The following is a 15,730-nucleotide window of genomic DNA, read 5'->3' as shown; positions in this document are numbered from 1 at the left end:
TAAAGCTGATGAGATGCAGCAGTTCATTAAGAGGACTAGCCAGAACGCTGCCAGGGAGGGAAATTATGACAAGTGCTGATGCAGTCAGCATTTTTAAGTCAGTCGTGTTTTTATAGACACCATTTATGAATTCTAAGGGCACTGTCCCCACTGGGGATTCAAACTGGGAAGTAGTCAGATGCAGGTCACCTGCTCAGTGACATGCCACGCGATATGAAGTAAGTCAGCACACCACCCACTGACACTGGAAGCTAAGTCGTCATGGTTGGCACAAAGGTTGTGTACAGACAATGGCAGATGGTGGCAGCAGGGAATCCAGTTTGAACTTCAGAGGTGAGCCACCAGGGGCTGGCTATGGGCAGAAGGAGCACCATGAACAGTCCCCAAAACAAATTTCTAGAAGGGCAGTGCCCATAGCAAATGCTTCGTAGTGACAGCAGAAGTCATTAAGCAGAAATTAGGCATTTTCTCAGGAGACTGCCAATCAATCAAAAGGACCAGATTGAACAACTCTAAAAGCATGATTTAACCAGTAGCAGGACCACTTTCGCATCCCCTCCTTTCCTCTAGGACCTTACAGACCCATCTGTAACCATGCCACACCGTCTGTGACCACAGCCATAGCACTTGCCTGAGAGCAGTGGGACATCTATTCTGGTGCCCAGCCCTGGGCCAGCACTCAATACATGTTTGGTGAAACTGAATACATGGGAATGAATATGTGGTGAGAATAACTAGAAAACTTAAGAATTACTAATTTCATGTGTGTTAGTGGATTATTTGCTTTCCCTTTTTCATTAAAAAAAAAATGTATTTTAGGTTTGGAAGGAGAGCTTAGCAGCCATCTGTTTCTGGATGCTTCATTTTTTCTTAACCCAAAGTAGGACAGATTAAGGAGAGGCATAGGCAATTATGTTTTTACAGACTTCTAACTCCTGTTGGAAATGCAAGCTTAGTTAACACTAGTCCATAATAATCGACACCCGAGACTTCACTTTCACCTTAGATAAGGAGCGTACTCTGTGTGTGAGCACAACCTGCTGATACAGGGCAGTAAGCATGTTGCCTAAGGAAGTGGGCTGCCTGTCTCCCAAAGGGGTTCAGAGTCATAAATTCACCACATTCTGGGACAGTGTTTCAATTTCTTTAGCCCATGGCCAGCTCCACTGATAAATAAAACGATTTTTACATCCTATTTAATGTAACTTGCAATTAAGAACAAAACAAGAATCTTGATAGGGAACAAACTGAAACCACAGGTCCAGGAATCCTGTGTACAGTTTCCCAGTTGTCCTTGTTCTCCAACCCCTTCATCTCAGCCCTCCTGGCTTAGGAACACAATTTTACCAGCACAACCATGGCTTGGGGTAGATTCATATGACCACAGCTCACAAGACTGATGTATGATACCGAGAAGCCAATTCATTAGTTGACAGCAAGCTCTCCCTCTTGACAGACCTCGGTGGAAAGCCTGATCAAAATTAGTTACTAGTGAATGTGGCATGGGGACAAGGAGCATGAGATGAATCAACTACCTAATGGCATCAAGATGAGCTGGCCTGATGCAGCCATTTCCTGGGTCAGGATGATCTTGCCAAGACAGCCAAACACACTGCTGGCTATACTTTCCTGCCTCCTTCCCCCCAACATCCTTGCCAGTGCAACTACAATGATCCCAGGTTTGGCTCAGGCTTCTCTGGACAGGGTCTGGATGAACACTGCCAATCTCTGCCTCTGTGACTCACTTTTTTTCTATACTTCCTCGGGTTGCTGATTCTTTCTGGAGGTGTTGTCCTACACCCAGTCATGTTACGAGGAAATCCTGCAGTTCTTACAGCCACACTATCACCGCAGATCATCTGACCTCTCTCTGTGCAGTGTCATGGCTCATTTTCAAGTTTAACCTTCAGAGGGCAAACTTCTTCTGAGTTCTTGGGAGTGACTCACTATGTCATTCACACTGATAACAATTCAACTGTCTCTATGTAATCATCTATACACACACTCACATACATCCATTTGTATGCTCTTTCATTATTGGAACTTTACTCTTTGAGAACAGCCCATATGGCTGTTTTTTTTTTTCCCTGCATTTTTAACTCAACTATAGAATCATTTCTTTTTTTGAACTAGGGCCATAAGATTTAACTAAGATGGTAAATACATGAAAATACCACCAGCTCCTAAAAAATCGATTTACCATGAAAATGTCCAAAATGTAAGCTTATGACATCCTTTTTCTCAGGGCTTGCAGCGTCTAGGCATGGTACAGGCATGGCAAACAATGGAGATATTTATGTCTGAGATATGTAGACTCAATGAGCAGTCTTAGAAGAATTCCTAGAAAGCCCTTTTAGCAAATATCTATGTGATTTGGTCACCCTGTAAATGCAGAGTGGAAAGCATGAGTTAAGGCCCTTGAGAAGACTTGTGATGCTCCCTACAGAAAGGACCTTCTCTCCAGTGGCTACAGGAAATGCTGGCCGTGGGTGCAGCCTTTCCAGGAGCTCTGGTTGCCAAGAGACCCACTGTTCATCTCATGCCTCTGGAATGGATTCATTACTGATGGACCCCTTGCTTATAGGCGACTGTTTTAGCTAAGAAGGGGTAGAATTACATTTTCCCACAATATTTCTTTCCCCTCAAATGCTTTTACACCATAAAAGCCCTTTAAAACCATTCAGTCTGGAAAACTGAGATGACCTTCCATATCATTTCCTTCTTGCTCACACCTAATAGAAGTCTCGAGGGACCCCATTGCCCAGCAGCTCTCCGCGTCTGCAGACAACAATAATAAGTTTGTTTGCTTTCAAAGCAGCCCAAGCCCAGCGTCTCCTCGTTGTACAGCTTCTTTCTACCATGGCAGCTCCCTGGAGAGCCCAGGAACACCTACTAGGTTTGCTGAAAACCTCCTGGAGCTCTTACCTCCTGGAACAGCTAACTCACCAAAGTACTTACACACTGGGGAAGTGTAAACAAAACAGGTGATTCCAGTATTATCTATCAGTACCGGAAGAGGAAATCAAAGGAATCCTTTTGCAACAAAATATAAATATGTATACAGGATTCAAATCTACCCACTGGCTTCCAAGAGATGTACATGAGAGAAATCACCCATATCAGTGATTGCCTCTGTGTTGGTCTTGGACTCTTGGAGAGTTCACTCCATGAGAACAATATCTAACATCTCAGTATCGAACTGGGCCCCTCTCTAGACTTGCTTATATAAAAACTGAAAACTGAGTCTTTTTTAACCTAGCCCTTTACTGTCTTTCTTTGCAAGAAACAATTATGAAATAAAACAACAAAAAACAAAAAAGGGGCTGGGGTTGTGGCTCAGCGGCAGAGTGCTTGCTTAGTACATTCGAGGTCCTGGGTTTGATCCTCAGAACCACATAAAAATAAATAAAATAAAGATATTGTGTCCAACTAAAAACTAAATGTTAAAAACAAAAACAAAAAAGAAGCATACCCCCAAATCAGCAGGTCAATTTTTTTTTTGCAGTACTCCATCCTTTATTAAAGCCAAGTTTCTAGATTTTCTATGGCTCTTGCCATTCTGTGCACATTCACTTACCCTGTACATTGGGACTTAGAGATGCCCCTGGTTCTTATGTTGTCTCACCCTCAGCAGAACCAGAAGCAAACCAAATACCCACACCACTCAGGGTGCTGGGAGGGATGGGGAGATATGCAGCTTGACTGATTTAATAAAAATCAATGGGTGGAAATTCTTTACCATGAAAATATAAATTTTAATAGAAATTTAGAACATTTTGATCTCTTTACCTAAAAATCTGTTTCTCTCTGTAAATAATCACTAGAAAGATGTTGCATATAGAACAACGGAGACACATACATTCAAAGGTATAGCTATTTTGAAAACAAAAAACCCTGTTAGTATATTATAGAAAGGGATGAAAACAGCTTACTGGGAAACTACTAGGAAGTGAGTTAAATTTAAACTTCCTGCAAGTATTTGTTGGTGGCTATTTTTTGATATTTGAGAGACAGGTGATCAAGGTGATTTTTTTTTTTTTTATTTGAGGTTGTCACTTTCCATTTCTTCCATTACGACACGCATTTCCCTCTTCATCTATTACGGTTAATCTGTCTTCAAGTAGTTACCAACAACATGCCTCTGAGCTTCAGTTTAGGTACATAAAAAAACAAACGAAGAAACCCCACAGTACTTACTAGTTCTTCTCCTATTGCTGATGCCATTATTGTCTGTGCCTCTGAGTCTGGGGACATTTGTGATGGAATGTGCAACTAACACAATTTTTCATAAGTCAGATACTTTTAGATTCCTGACTTGTTTGGAGCTCTTGGCTCAAAGCTGGGGGGGGATATGTGGCTGGGAGTGCAGAGGCAGACAGGGAGTACCCCCCAAATCTCCATTGCTGACAAACTTGAGGGGATATTTTGTTACTTAATATACACTCCCACTGATCTTGTAGTATTACTGAGTCATGAACACGGACCTTTATGTGAGAAAGGAAGTAAAAGAAAACCAAAGGCAGTGCTCCAATATTTCCCATCAAAGGAGAAGGGTTTTACCTGGTTGGTAGAAATCAGGTGACAGCTCCCTGGCTACAGCTCTCGCGATGTCGCACTCCTGGCGGGCGGCCAGCGCAGCCTGGTCAGCAGCGTCAGCTTTCGCTCTTGCGTGTGCAGTCCTACATGGGGCACGAAAGGGTCAGTCAGCAAAGGTAGCACCTTATTAATTACATGTGGACAAGCAAACGTCCATCCAAGAAAAGAACTGTTCATTAGGATCATGGCCTGATACCTGCAGTACTAAGCTTTAGTGTCCTATCACAGTGGGATTTCAACAAAAAGAGATGAAGCTACCCGTAAATCGCCTCAGTCATTTCAGGAGAAAATGAAGAGGATGAGCGGGGCCTGTGTAGCCTGATGCTAAGTCTGGTTGTCAAAACTTATTGGATCAAATCTGTTGGCTGTGGTTGGTATTACCCACCCTGAAACTATGGAGAGAGCATATGATTTAATACAGTGTTCATGGACTGAATTCCTGTGGTAGAATCAATGTAAAAGTTTGATCAAGCAACCTCTGTTAAAGTGGCTTTGGGGGGGGGATTAGCAAAACTGTCATTGGTACTCTTTATCAATGTCCATGGCTTAAAAACTCTCACATGGCCAATTTTTGGGTCACCAGCATAATGCTATAAGGGATGTTGCTGGGAAATGTACACTACTGTCTCCTACCTGCCTGCTCAGGAGGGTTACCCAGGAGCCCACGTAGTTCACTTTTAAGCAATATTTTTTTTTGTATGAAAAGGGGGCAGAGCTGACAGAGATAAAATGGATCTCTTGGTCTTCCATTCCTTCCCTGGCCTATCTGTATTCCTTGAAACCTCTACTACTTCCAAAGGGCTAGGGGCAGGGGAGAAAGAGGCAGGGAAAGCCCTAGGCTTCTTAGGGCAACACAGGAGAATGGACATCACCAGTCCCAGGAGAGAGGATGTGGAGGTCAGGCAGAGAACCATGGGTTATCCACTTCTGAAGCAGGCAAACCTTGTCTAGTTAATCTTTAGGTGGCAATTATGGGTATCTAATTTTTCTAACTGCTTAAATTTTCTATCATATTTTATTAGCAGTAGGCAGGGCTATAAATAGCTAATAGTAAAAGCTGAATGGAAGTCTGACAGAAGTACGTGCACATCTCCCAGAGACAACAGAGAAGGGAAGAGTTGGGAAATGGCCCTGTGCAGCTGGTCTTTAGGGAGGAACACAGCTGACAGCTGGCTGATGCCAACAGATCCAACCCACAGAGGTACATGGTCAGAAGGAAAAAATAGGAGGATGGGGCTGGCCTGAGACCACTGGTAGGAGGCTCCATGTTCAACCTACTTTCTCCAACTGCCTCTTCTCATCCTGGGCTCTCATGGTGCCCATTTGTCTTCTTAGGACCCAGCCGAGCCTGGAGGCTTGATGTACTAGATTGGAAGCTTCACGAAGAGTGGGAGTTTGGATGTTTGATCCTCTGCTATAAATCCCAATGCAATGCACAGAACACTACCTGGGCACACTACTGGGGGGCTACTTTATGAATCAAGAAATGAATGACACTTTCTTAGAACAGCTGGACAATTAACTTACAAATAAATGGAATGACAAAACCACACAGACAATAAAGAAACAGTGGGTGCCAGGAGTTCAGAGTACAAGTAGGAAAAGGGGGAATGAGTGGAGCTGAGGGATGCTCCTTAGGCATTTGGATGCTCCAACATGGAGTGTGGACCCTAATGCAAATGACAGCCTTGAATGTTTATGTATCGATAGTGGCTCATCAGTTATACCAAATGCACTCACTGATGCAAGATGAAGGAAGCTGCACATGGGCCTTGGGTGCGGAGAAGAGGCAGATGGGAACTCTTTGTGCTTTCTGGTCAATTTTTCTAGTAACTTAAAAACTGGTCTAAAAAATAGACTCTATTAATTAAAAATGAATGAATTAACTCCAAGCCTTCAAAACAATTTTTTTTTCCAAATCATGTAGGATATTTCCGATTACTTCTGTCTATAGGGTATCCTAAAACACGAAATGGAAACAAAACCAAGAGACTAAGAGAACATATTCCTAAGCAACTGCTGTAGAAGCTGGTTGCGTGGTGCCATCCTTGATGGTAGGGGAGGCTTTGTTCTGTGTCTGAGAGTTAGGAGATGCCCTCCGTTAATGTTCTTTCCATTTCTCAGAATCTTTCCCAGAATGATCTTCCATTTTATCTGCTATTCTTAGCTAGAGCCTAATTATGTCTAGGTATCATAATTAATGAAGCCATAAGAGTACAGCGGCGCTGCCTTATCATGTAGTCTGCTAGCCCTTCGATGATAAATCTATAAAACTCACAAATAAACCACTTACTCTGATACAACTGCAATATGCCATCATATAAACTCAAATAAAATGGTAGTATTATCTTCACCACTTTTGACAATAGGATAAACTGGAGAAGAGATAAATACAGCTTACCCTTCTGCAGATACATTTTGAAAGCACAGTGTTATGGGAGCTTCATTTGCCACTTTTTTACTTAACTCTTTACTTTTTTATTTAACTCTTTACTTTTTTACTTACTCTTTCCTGTAAGACTAAACTGAGGGAGAGGACTTCCCTGTCTAGCCCAGCTCCATGCTGCATGGAGTACTGCTGCACGGCTGGTCAAAACCACATCCAAACTGGTCTAAACCATATCCAAACCACATCCAAACTGGTCAAAACCACATCCAAACTTGAACCCAGAAGTCTGTTCAGAAGCTTTTGGTGAACCCAATCTTGAGATGTGGAACAGAACAGGAGCTCTGAGTTTGCTGTTACCATCAGTCACATGTGCCCACGGCTACTGGAATGTCTAGCTTTCGCCCAGGAATAATCTGGACTTGCCTCTGGCTCATGTTAGTGAATTCATGTGTTCAAATCCCAGGCCCAGTTCCAGAGCTGCACACGACCCTTTTAATCAGCCAGCTGGTACAGACATGCCATTGTTCCTGGGGTGCAGCATCGGGCTGGGCAGTCTGCAGAGATCAGCTGAAACCACTCAGCAGGATGCCTTGCTGCTGCAGCTGGTCACAAGGAAAACATATGTGCACCGAAGGAGCATGGTACCCAAGACACATTTCATTCATTCAAAAGCTTGCTGACATTTACAAGTCTTTTAGGCCTTTTAAGAAACTCCACATACCATTATCACATATGCTTCCCCCACTGAATGCAGTAAAAATAACCAAGAAGCAACTCCTTTTAGTGAGGCATCAGTGGCTGACTTTTAGGGCTCTCATTTTACAAATAATCCAAAGTTTTAACTTGTGGAGAGTTATGACGTGGGCAAAGCTATGAGAATGATGCTGATATACAGAGAGACCTCACAGCCTGATATTTTTTTCCCAGACACCAGCCCTGCAGAGGTCAGCTGTGAACAGACACACCAGGAACCAAAACTTCTTAATGCCAGGCAGAACTTGGGAGTTAAGAATGTAACTACAAATTATTTTTCTAATCAGTCACCCGATGAGTATCTAAGGGTTTTTTCTTTAAGGACCAAAACAGTGCTTCATAACCTCTCAGGCCACCTTAGTTGGAAAACAATAATGTAGTTTTCCCAATCTTTTTTTTTCTTTCACTTTCCTCCCTAATTGACACATTCAATTTTTCTTAAATATAACTATGCTTTTATAAAAAGCGTATTCAACCGTACACTGAACATACTCCACTTATGCTCCTCTTCTGGCCAATGAACATGCCGCTCACGGTCTTTAAATGTGTACTCTGACTTCTAGCTTTTGATAGCTCCTATGTCTACTCTCTGACACAGCTGATAAAGGTTTTAATCTAGAATCCATCACAATTCTGCTAACGGTAAAACTGATATTTACAAAATTTGCTATTTCTAGTTTTTATACATTCTCTTCTCAACAATAAACTGCTTCAAAAAGTATGCTGATTTGGAGGCTGGAGGTTTAGCTCAGTGGTAGGATGCTTGCCTAGTATACATGAGGCCCTGAGTTCAATCTCCAGTCTCTCTCTCTCTCTCTCTCTCTCTCTCTCTCTCTCTCTCTCTATATATATATATATATATATATATATATATATATATATATATATATATATTCTGCTGTCCTTTTAAAATGTGTTATATGTATTAAGTCAAAGTTATTTTACTGATCCAACCCTTAAAATTTGATGGCAAAGGCTATACTCTAATTGGTTCAGTGTCTGCTCTTATGATTTTCTTTGACAACCAAGTATTTAAAGCTAATTATTAGGAAAATTTAAAAATAAGAGCAATTGGTAGATAGCTTGAGAAAACCCAAATCTCAGCTGATGGCAATACCGCACTTGCAGTTGCTCAAGCCAAACCCTCTGAGCCATCCCTGATCCCTCCCTTTCTTTCACATGCCCCATCAATTGTCAGCAAATCCAGTTGGCACCACCTTCAAAATACATCCTCAATCCAACTGTTGCTCCTGGTCGCAGCATTAACATCTCACCAGGGTTACTGCAAAGGCAGAGCCCATTTCCTTGACATTTTATTTCCCTTCTGGTTCTCTTGAAAATGCCTGACAATAACCAGAAATTCTTTCCTGGGTTATGGCATCATGGGGGATAAAATGCAAAAAATATGACCTGTAAGCCTTCCTTTTGGACTGTGACATTACTCATTTATGTGAGACCTAGATTTCAGAAAAGCAATTATCTTGTGCAGACAGTTGCAGCCCTTTTAAAGAAGAAATTAGTCTGCTGAGCAAGGAATACTCCCTGATAGGAGAAGAAGCAACTGGCTCCTGAAATCGCAATTGAAAATCAGAGCCATGATTTCTAGGTGACTAGCACTTGGTAAGAAACTGGTCCTTCAATCTGGATTTGGTTCTTGGATAAGACAAACCCAGTGAGGCTCAGCATCGCACAGGGCCCTTAGATGTCTTCCACCTTCTAATCTCAATCTTTCACACAGTGATTGACTGACAGCTGATGAAGATTTTAATCTAGAATAGACAATGATTCTACTATCACTCCATTCTCAGGAACTGGTTTGGGAAGCCTACATCTTAGGGGTCCCCATCTATCCCATCTATTGGTTCTCGAATGTTAATTTTCTCCATAAATTATCATTTTTTAAAAAAGAAATAAAAGACAGGACCTGAAGTAGTAACTTCAAGAAACTGAATTCTTAGATTCTGGTTTAAAACATGTTATATCATCAGTGAATAGTTCATCCTATTTGCTAATGCAGGAGATCATGTCTTCCTTTCCTCTAAAATATAGCCAGTTATTTAGGTACAAAAGGTAAACTAAGGGGCAGAATATTGCTATTAAGTTAGGTATTTGATACTTACAGGTCTAAATTTTTGCACATGTATTAGAAAACAGGCTTTGGAAGTATTATTAGTCTGAGATCAGGTCAAGGCCCATCTGAGCCACAAATGGTTCTAGTTGAAGAGATCAAAAGTTAAACCACATTACTTTATCACAGAAATGTCTCTGCAGAATTGCAGTCAGTATCAGTCCCTGGCTTTCTCTCAAGGGCAGAGAAGAATGTTTCTATACCTTTCATGAAATGCTGTCCATTATGTGTATTGTTGTCATGTTTATTGAGATTTAGGTGATGCAATCCTCTCATTGTTCAGTGCCAGGAAAAAATCAGTCTCTGGTGATAAACTGGTTTGCTTCCTTGTACCATACAATGTGGACTACACAATCTGTTGTTTCTCTTCTCGTTAAGGCTGCCAGAAAACCTAGAGTTAAAGCAGCCTCCACGTAAGCACGTAGCTATCTAACCACACGCTCTGATGCTAGACTCCCACCGTCAGGGACGCTATCGTGAATGTGACAGATGAGAGGGCCCTGAAAGCACTTTCTGGAAACCGGCAGGATATTTACACAAAACAAAAAGGCAATTCCCGGATCAATAAATTCTTGTTACACTGGTTTCTTGAGCTCCAGCCCCTGTCAGTGTGCTAATACGCAGGGGACAGGTATAATGACTTGGGAACAGCAGAGTTTACTACTCAGTCTCCTTTTATAAGATTTTCTCTAAGTTATAACATTTTTACACTTAGAAAAATCAGTCCTCACTCTTCAGTACTTTAGCGACTTTATTCCCTAACATCTGATCAACAACTTAATAAGCTTAAAGGCTACATTCTCTTGATAGCCAGGTCAAAGTCACATTTTTATCTTCTTAATTGGAATATGCCAAGTAAAAAGTAATTCCACTTTATCTTTTTTTTTTTTGGTTGCTTCTGGAGATGAAACTCAGGCTATCTTACATGCTAGGCAAGTATTCTACCACTGACCTACACGCCCAGCCCCTACATTTTATTTGACAACAATGAAATTTTATTTTATAAAAATTTTCTGAGATTTACCTCTAGATGTTATTTATATCAGATGAGAAAAAAAATGTGATATTAAAAAAAACTTAAGGCATGTTTTATTCTTGAAATAATCTTTGGAGAAAAGTCCTTTTTAATGAGGGTCATTTTAAAGTTCAAGCACATCATCATTAAATAATATTAAAACATCTATTTCAAGCTTAAGCACATGCAACCCAGTAAATGGGTGAAAATACTTGCCAATCACATATCTGAAAGGGGGTTAGTATCCAGGATATATAAAACATTCCTACAATTCAACAACATAACCTTATCAAAAAATAAGCCAAAAACCTAAATAGGCATTTCTCAAAAAAAGATACACAAATGGCTATGAGAACATGAAGAGATGCTCAGCATCACTAAACACCAGGGGAATGCAAATCAAAACAATGAGATCCTATCTCACACCCATCAGGATGGTTACTACCAAAAAACCAGAGAGTTACAAGAATGTGCAGAAACCAGAACCCCCTGCACTGCTGGCGGGAAGGTGAAGTGGCTGCTGCTCTTCTGGAACATACTATGGCAGCTCCTCAGAAAATTTAAAATAGAATTGTCACATGGTCTGCCGATTGGATTTTGGATATAGGCACAGAAGTAAAGGAAAGCAGGGTCTTAAAGAGATATTTGCACACCAAGTTCATAGCAGCATTATAATAGCCAAAAGTTTGAAGCAACCCAAGTGTCAATAGATGAATAAACAACAAAAAAATTGGTATACGTAAACATATTATTCAAGCTTTAAAAAGGAAATTTAGATACATGTTACAACATGGATAAACCTTGCCGACATTATGCTAAGTGGAGTGGGTCAGTCACAAAGAGACAAATATTGTATAGGGTAGCTAGGGTAGTCAAATTTGTAGAGAAAGAAAGAAAGAATTGTGGTTGCCAGGGGCTGGAGGGAGACTTTGGAAAGATGGTTAGTGGGTACAGCACTTCAGTTTTTCAAGATGAAAAACTTCTGAGGGATCAGTCATAAAAGTAAAGGAATAACTGCTGGACATTTTTGGAAAGATGTCAGAACTTTCAAACATGCGGACAGTTTTCCTGTCTGTTTTGCTACCATAAAAACCTGCCATAGAAGCCATCTTCAAAAATCCTAGTGGAAGGGATAAATGGGTGAGGAGGAGAGAAACATGAGGGATAACCCCAAGATTCCAAATAGGGATTCAGATGCCTGGTCTTACAGCAGATAGAAACTGTGTAGGCCCTACTCCAGTTTGGAGGTGATGACACACTCAGTTTTACACAAGTAGGAGTTTATGTGATGAGCATTTATAGTTGGGAATACAGTTTATGACCTCTAGTTTATGATGTAAACTAGAGGTCCAGGCAATAAACAGAAGTGTGAGCATCATGATGTGTTCAAGGAAAGGTGGCTGAACTCGTCAAAAAGCAAAGAATTGAGGATTGAAACCTAAGTGTCCTGGGGACTGGGTGGAGGAAACAGCAAAATAACCTGAGAGAAGGGAGCATACACAGAGCTGGTGAACTTCCCACAGAATCCCTTTAAGTTCTTGGGTGAATCTTGGGCTCCTTTTAGGAGTTAAGTGGGTCACATCAGTATCTGTCTTTCCTCTGGGGTAGCTGCATTTTTCTCAGCCTGACTGGCTGATTTATGATTTATGGCAGCCACTAGCAATGTGGTGAGGATCTGAGGAAGGGACAGTCTGTCAATCCCCCTGTGCTAGGGAAAGTAAAGGCCGAGTCAAGGCGGCTGAATTTGTTGAGACCTATTTGAGGGAGCAGTTGGAATAAGAAGGCCACGGCTGAAGCCAGATGGAAGGGAGTCGGTGAGGAACTGGGCAGAGGAAGTGGAGGAAGCAGGTGTGGGGCACATGCTGGAGACTTTTGACCCAGAAAGGAAGAAGGAAATTTGGACAGTAACCAGAAGAATTAGCTGGGTCAAGGGAAAAGACATTTTACTTGCATTTTAAGTAAATGAGAACTGATACTATTGGAAGGTGGGAAGGAAGATGCCCAGAGAATAGGAGAAAATGAAGTTTTGAGAAGATGACTATTGTTGGAGCGACATCCTAGATGAGGTGAGAGAAACAAAACAGGAAAAAATATTTTTTAAAAAGGGATGAGTTGATCCAATGTTTTAAGGTTATTCAAAGGATAGTAAGTTTGAAAGAGAACAAGAGTGTCATGGGGCTTTGGAACCAGAAAGACCTGGGCTCTCACCCCAGTTCATCATGTTGACTGTGCCCTCAATTTTCTTACCTGTAAAATGGGGACAATATTAATGTGTAGAGTTAAACTGAGATCAGGATTGATTTATATGAAGTGCTTAGTATTAACTTAGGGTATTTATTGGATAAATGCCCATTATCTGTCTTCTGCAGAAATTAAGAGAGAGTGGGGAGATTCTGAGGGCTTAAAAGAGGTGAAGATGAAGAATCATCACTGTACCAAAGTTCTAAGGAATGGAAGAAAAGTATATTAGAAATGCTAAGTGGCCCAGGAGAACCTGACCTGGGTTTCTATGACTGTGCATCTTTCTCTAGCAGGGTTCTTCTCTGGGAGAAGCAGAGGAAGTAGAATGTGGCTATGACACAGAGGCAAAGACCCGGATCAAGGAGGATGGGGGGCAACATAGAGTCACCTGGAGCTGTGGGCAGGGAGGAAGAGTCCACCACCAAAGGTGGTCATTGAGTCAGATGAAATATAAGGAGATAAGTTAAGATTGGGTGAAAAATGTGAGGGTAATCAGACAAGTGTAAAGTCATTAACAAAGTAGACTTTATGGTTTTAGGTATTTTTTAGCTGACTAAAGTAAGATCTGTCTTTCCTAATGAGAAATTATATAGATAGTGTATTATTTTGACTGAATCTGGCTTGCTATTAAATAATATATCTTTAGGTCAATTTTTTTTGGGGGGGTGCTAGTAGGCCTTTGGCAACACTAGGTAGACCAAATTATTTTAAGGTAGATGCATATTCTATAAGATGGAGCTAGACATAATCACAAGTACATTTTTTCTTGGGCACTGTCACAGAGACACCTGGATGTGTCTAATAAGAACTCTGTAGCTTCAGGATCTGAGAACTACTTCTGGATAATGATAAAAATTAAAATGTCAATACTGTTTTTATTTTCCCTTCAGTATTAGGTTTCTTGTCTTTTGCCAAGGGTCTGTTATAGGTACAAATTAAATTACGGCTAAGAATTAGAGCAATTTAAGACCACGTAATGGTCAGAACACATGATGGCAGCTCGAGGTCTTCAGTTGAAGAACAGACAGATCATTTATTATGGATCATAAACTGGCCTAATCCCCACGTGCTGCTGCAAATGTCCTTTAAATGTATACCCTTGGTGCTTAAATAATTCCATTTTATAAATACTTATATGTTTAAAAAACTTAAGCAATCACCATTCACTCCTTAAAAATGACACAAGGCCTTTAGATCTTCTCCTTGAACTCAAGTTGAAAAACAATCGCTAAGGTAATAAGATATCCATCTTCTATCATCTGAAATGGCTCTTAAGATCCCAAAGCTGCCCCTTCACTTTGTTCTGTCCAGATGAGCCTAACTAGTGAGCAATAGAGGGACCCATTCCTCTATTGGGTTTCTGACGCTAAACGGTACAAACACGAACTTGCTTGGGAATAGCTATCATCTTGAGCTCTTATCACTTCGGAGGTACACATTTTGAAGCTATAGTTTGGGAAAGAACGACTCTGGGAGAAATACTAAAGTGTCAGGGGTGTGGTTATTCTCTCAGCAAATTAGTTTTCATCATTTCACATTTCCTGGTAGGAACTGTGGTTCCATTACTCCAGTTACCTCATGCCTCATCTGGGACCAGAAAGCATTCAATAGTTCAATCAAGGAGTCCTCAACTATTTTTACTTTAAATTTCTAGCCTTTTCTGCAACATACTACAACAAGCATGAAGGTACTGCTCTGATACATGCTAAGCCTCTGGATTTTAAGAAGTGACTCTTCAATCTTCTGCTTTTCCAGACACATTAAAAACACAGTTGTAACTTGGAAAGTCTCTGAGAATTCTGTGGTCCCTCCCTGATGGTCAGGCAATTTTTTTTTTCCTTCTGTAGAGGTCTGAGACTCAGAAACATATTCAAAGTCACACAGTTATCTTGTGGAATGAATGGATGGAACCCAAGTCTCTTACCCTTTGTGATAACGGCAAGCAAGTATGTTCTGAGAAAGACTTCTGTATTACTTTAGCAAACATTCTAGTATGTAATTATTTCATTTTTCTTTCTGCTCTAAAAATCCACTCATTTTCATAGTTCATGTTTTCTCTTTGAATCTGTTACTGCTCTCTTTAATCAATCTTTATTTTTAATAGACTAATGCTGCTATTGAAAAATGCAAATATTCAGCTTTCTTCTTCTACACATTTTTTTAAAACCAATTTTGGCTGACTTTCAAATGAAATAACACAGCTTAGAAAACATCTTACTAAAGACTACAGGGCAGATTTGCTTCTCATCAAGGTTATTCTTTAGAAGGAACATTTTTAGGTGGTGTTAAAAATACTACAGATTCATCCAACTCAGAGTTGCCTTCCCCAAATCACCAAATTAGTAATTAACGCCTCCAAGTTTAAAAGGAAATATCAGAGGATCATCTAGTTCCCCCTGAATTCTTAAAAAGTTTTCTCTTTTTTCCTCATGAGAATCTCAAAAAATTATGTTATATTTCCCTATTTTCAGCATTTGCTATGTTAAACTGAGAATAGAAAATTTTCATTTTAAAACTCGATAAAATAGCAGCTTATCCAAGGATACCGAGGAAAATAGAAGTGGAAACAAACGGGTAAACCAGGGCTGCTGGTTTTCTCTTTAGCACC

General features: G+C 40.6%; 1 protein-coding gene across 1 annotated transcript in view; it reads right to left on the bottom strand.

Annotated features, from left to right (window-relative positions):
- Positions 1 to 15,730, bottom strand: part of Jph1 (junctophilin 1) — a 77,184-nt gene that overhangs the window by 15,997 nt on the left and 45,457 nt on the right. The window contains exon 3 of the mRNA XM_027949422.2: positions 4,561 to 4,679. Within this exon, the coding sequence (XP_027805223.2) occupies positions 4,561 to 4,679 (119 nt within the window). The remainder of the gene's footprint in view (positions 1 to 4,560; positions 4,680 to 15,730) is intronic.

The sequence above is a fragment of the Marmota flaviventris genome, chromosome 15 (assembly GCF_047511675.1).
Source record: "Marmota flaviventris isolate mMarFla1 chromosome 15, mMarFla1.hap1, whole genome shotgun sequence".
Lineage (NCBI taxonomy): Eukaryota > Metazoa > Chordata > Mammalia > Rodentia > Sciuridae > Marmota > Marmota flaviventris.
The sequence above is the reverse complement of the archived record's forward strand: the minus strand, read 5'-3'. Positions and strand labels throughout refer to the sequence as shown.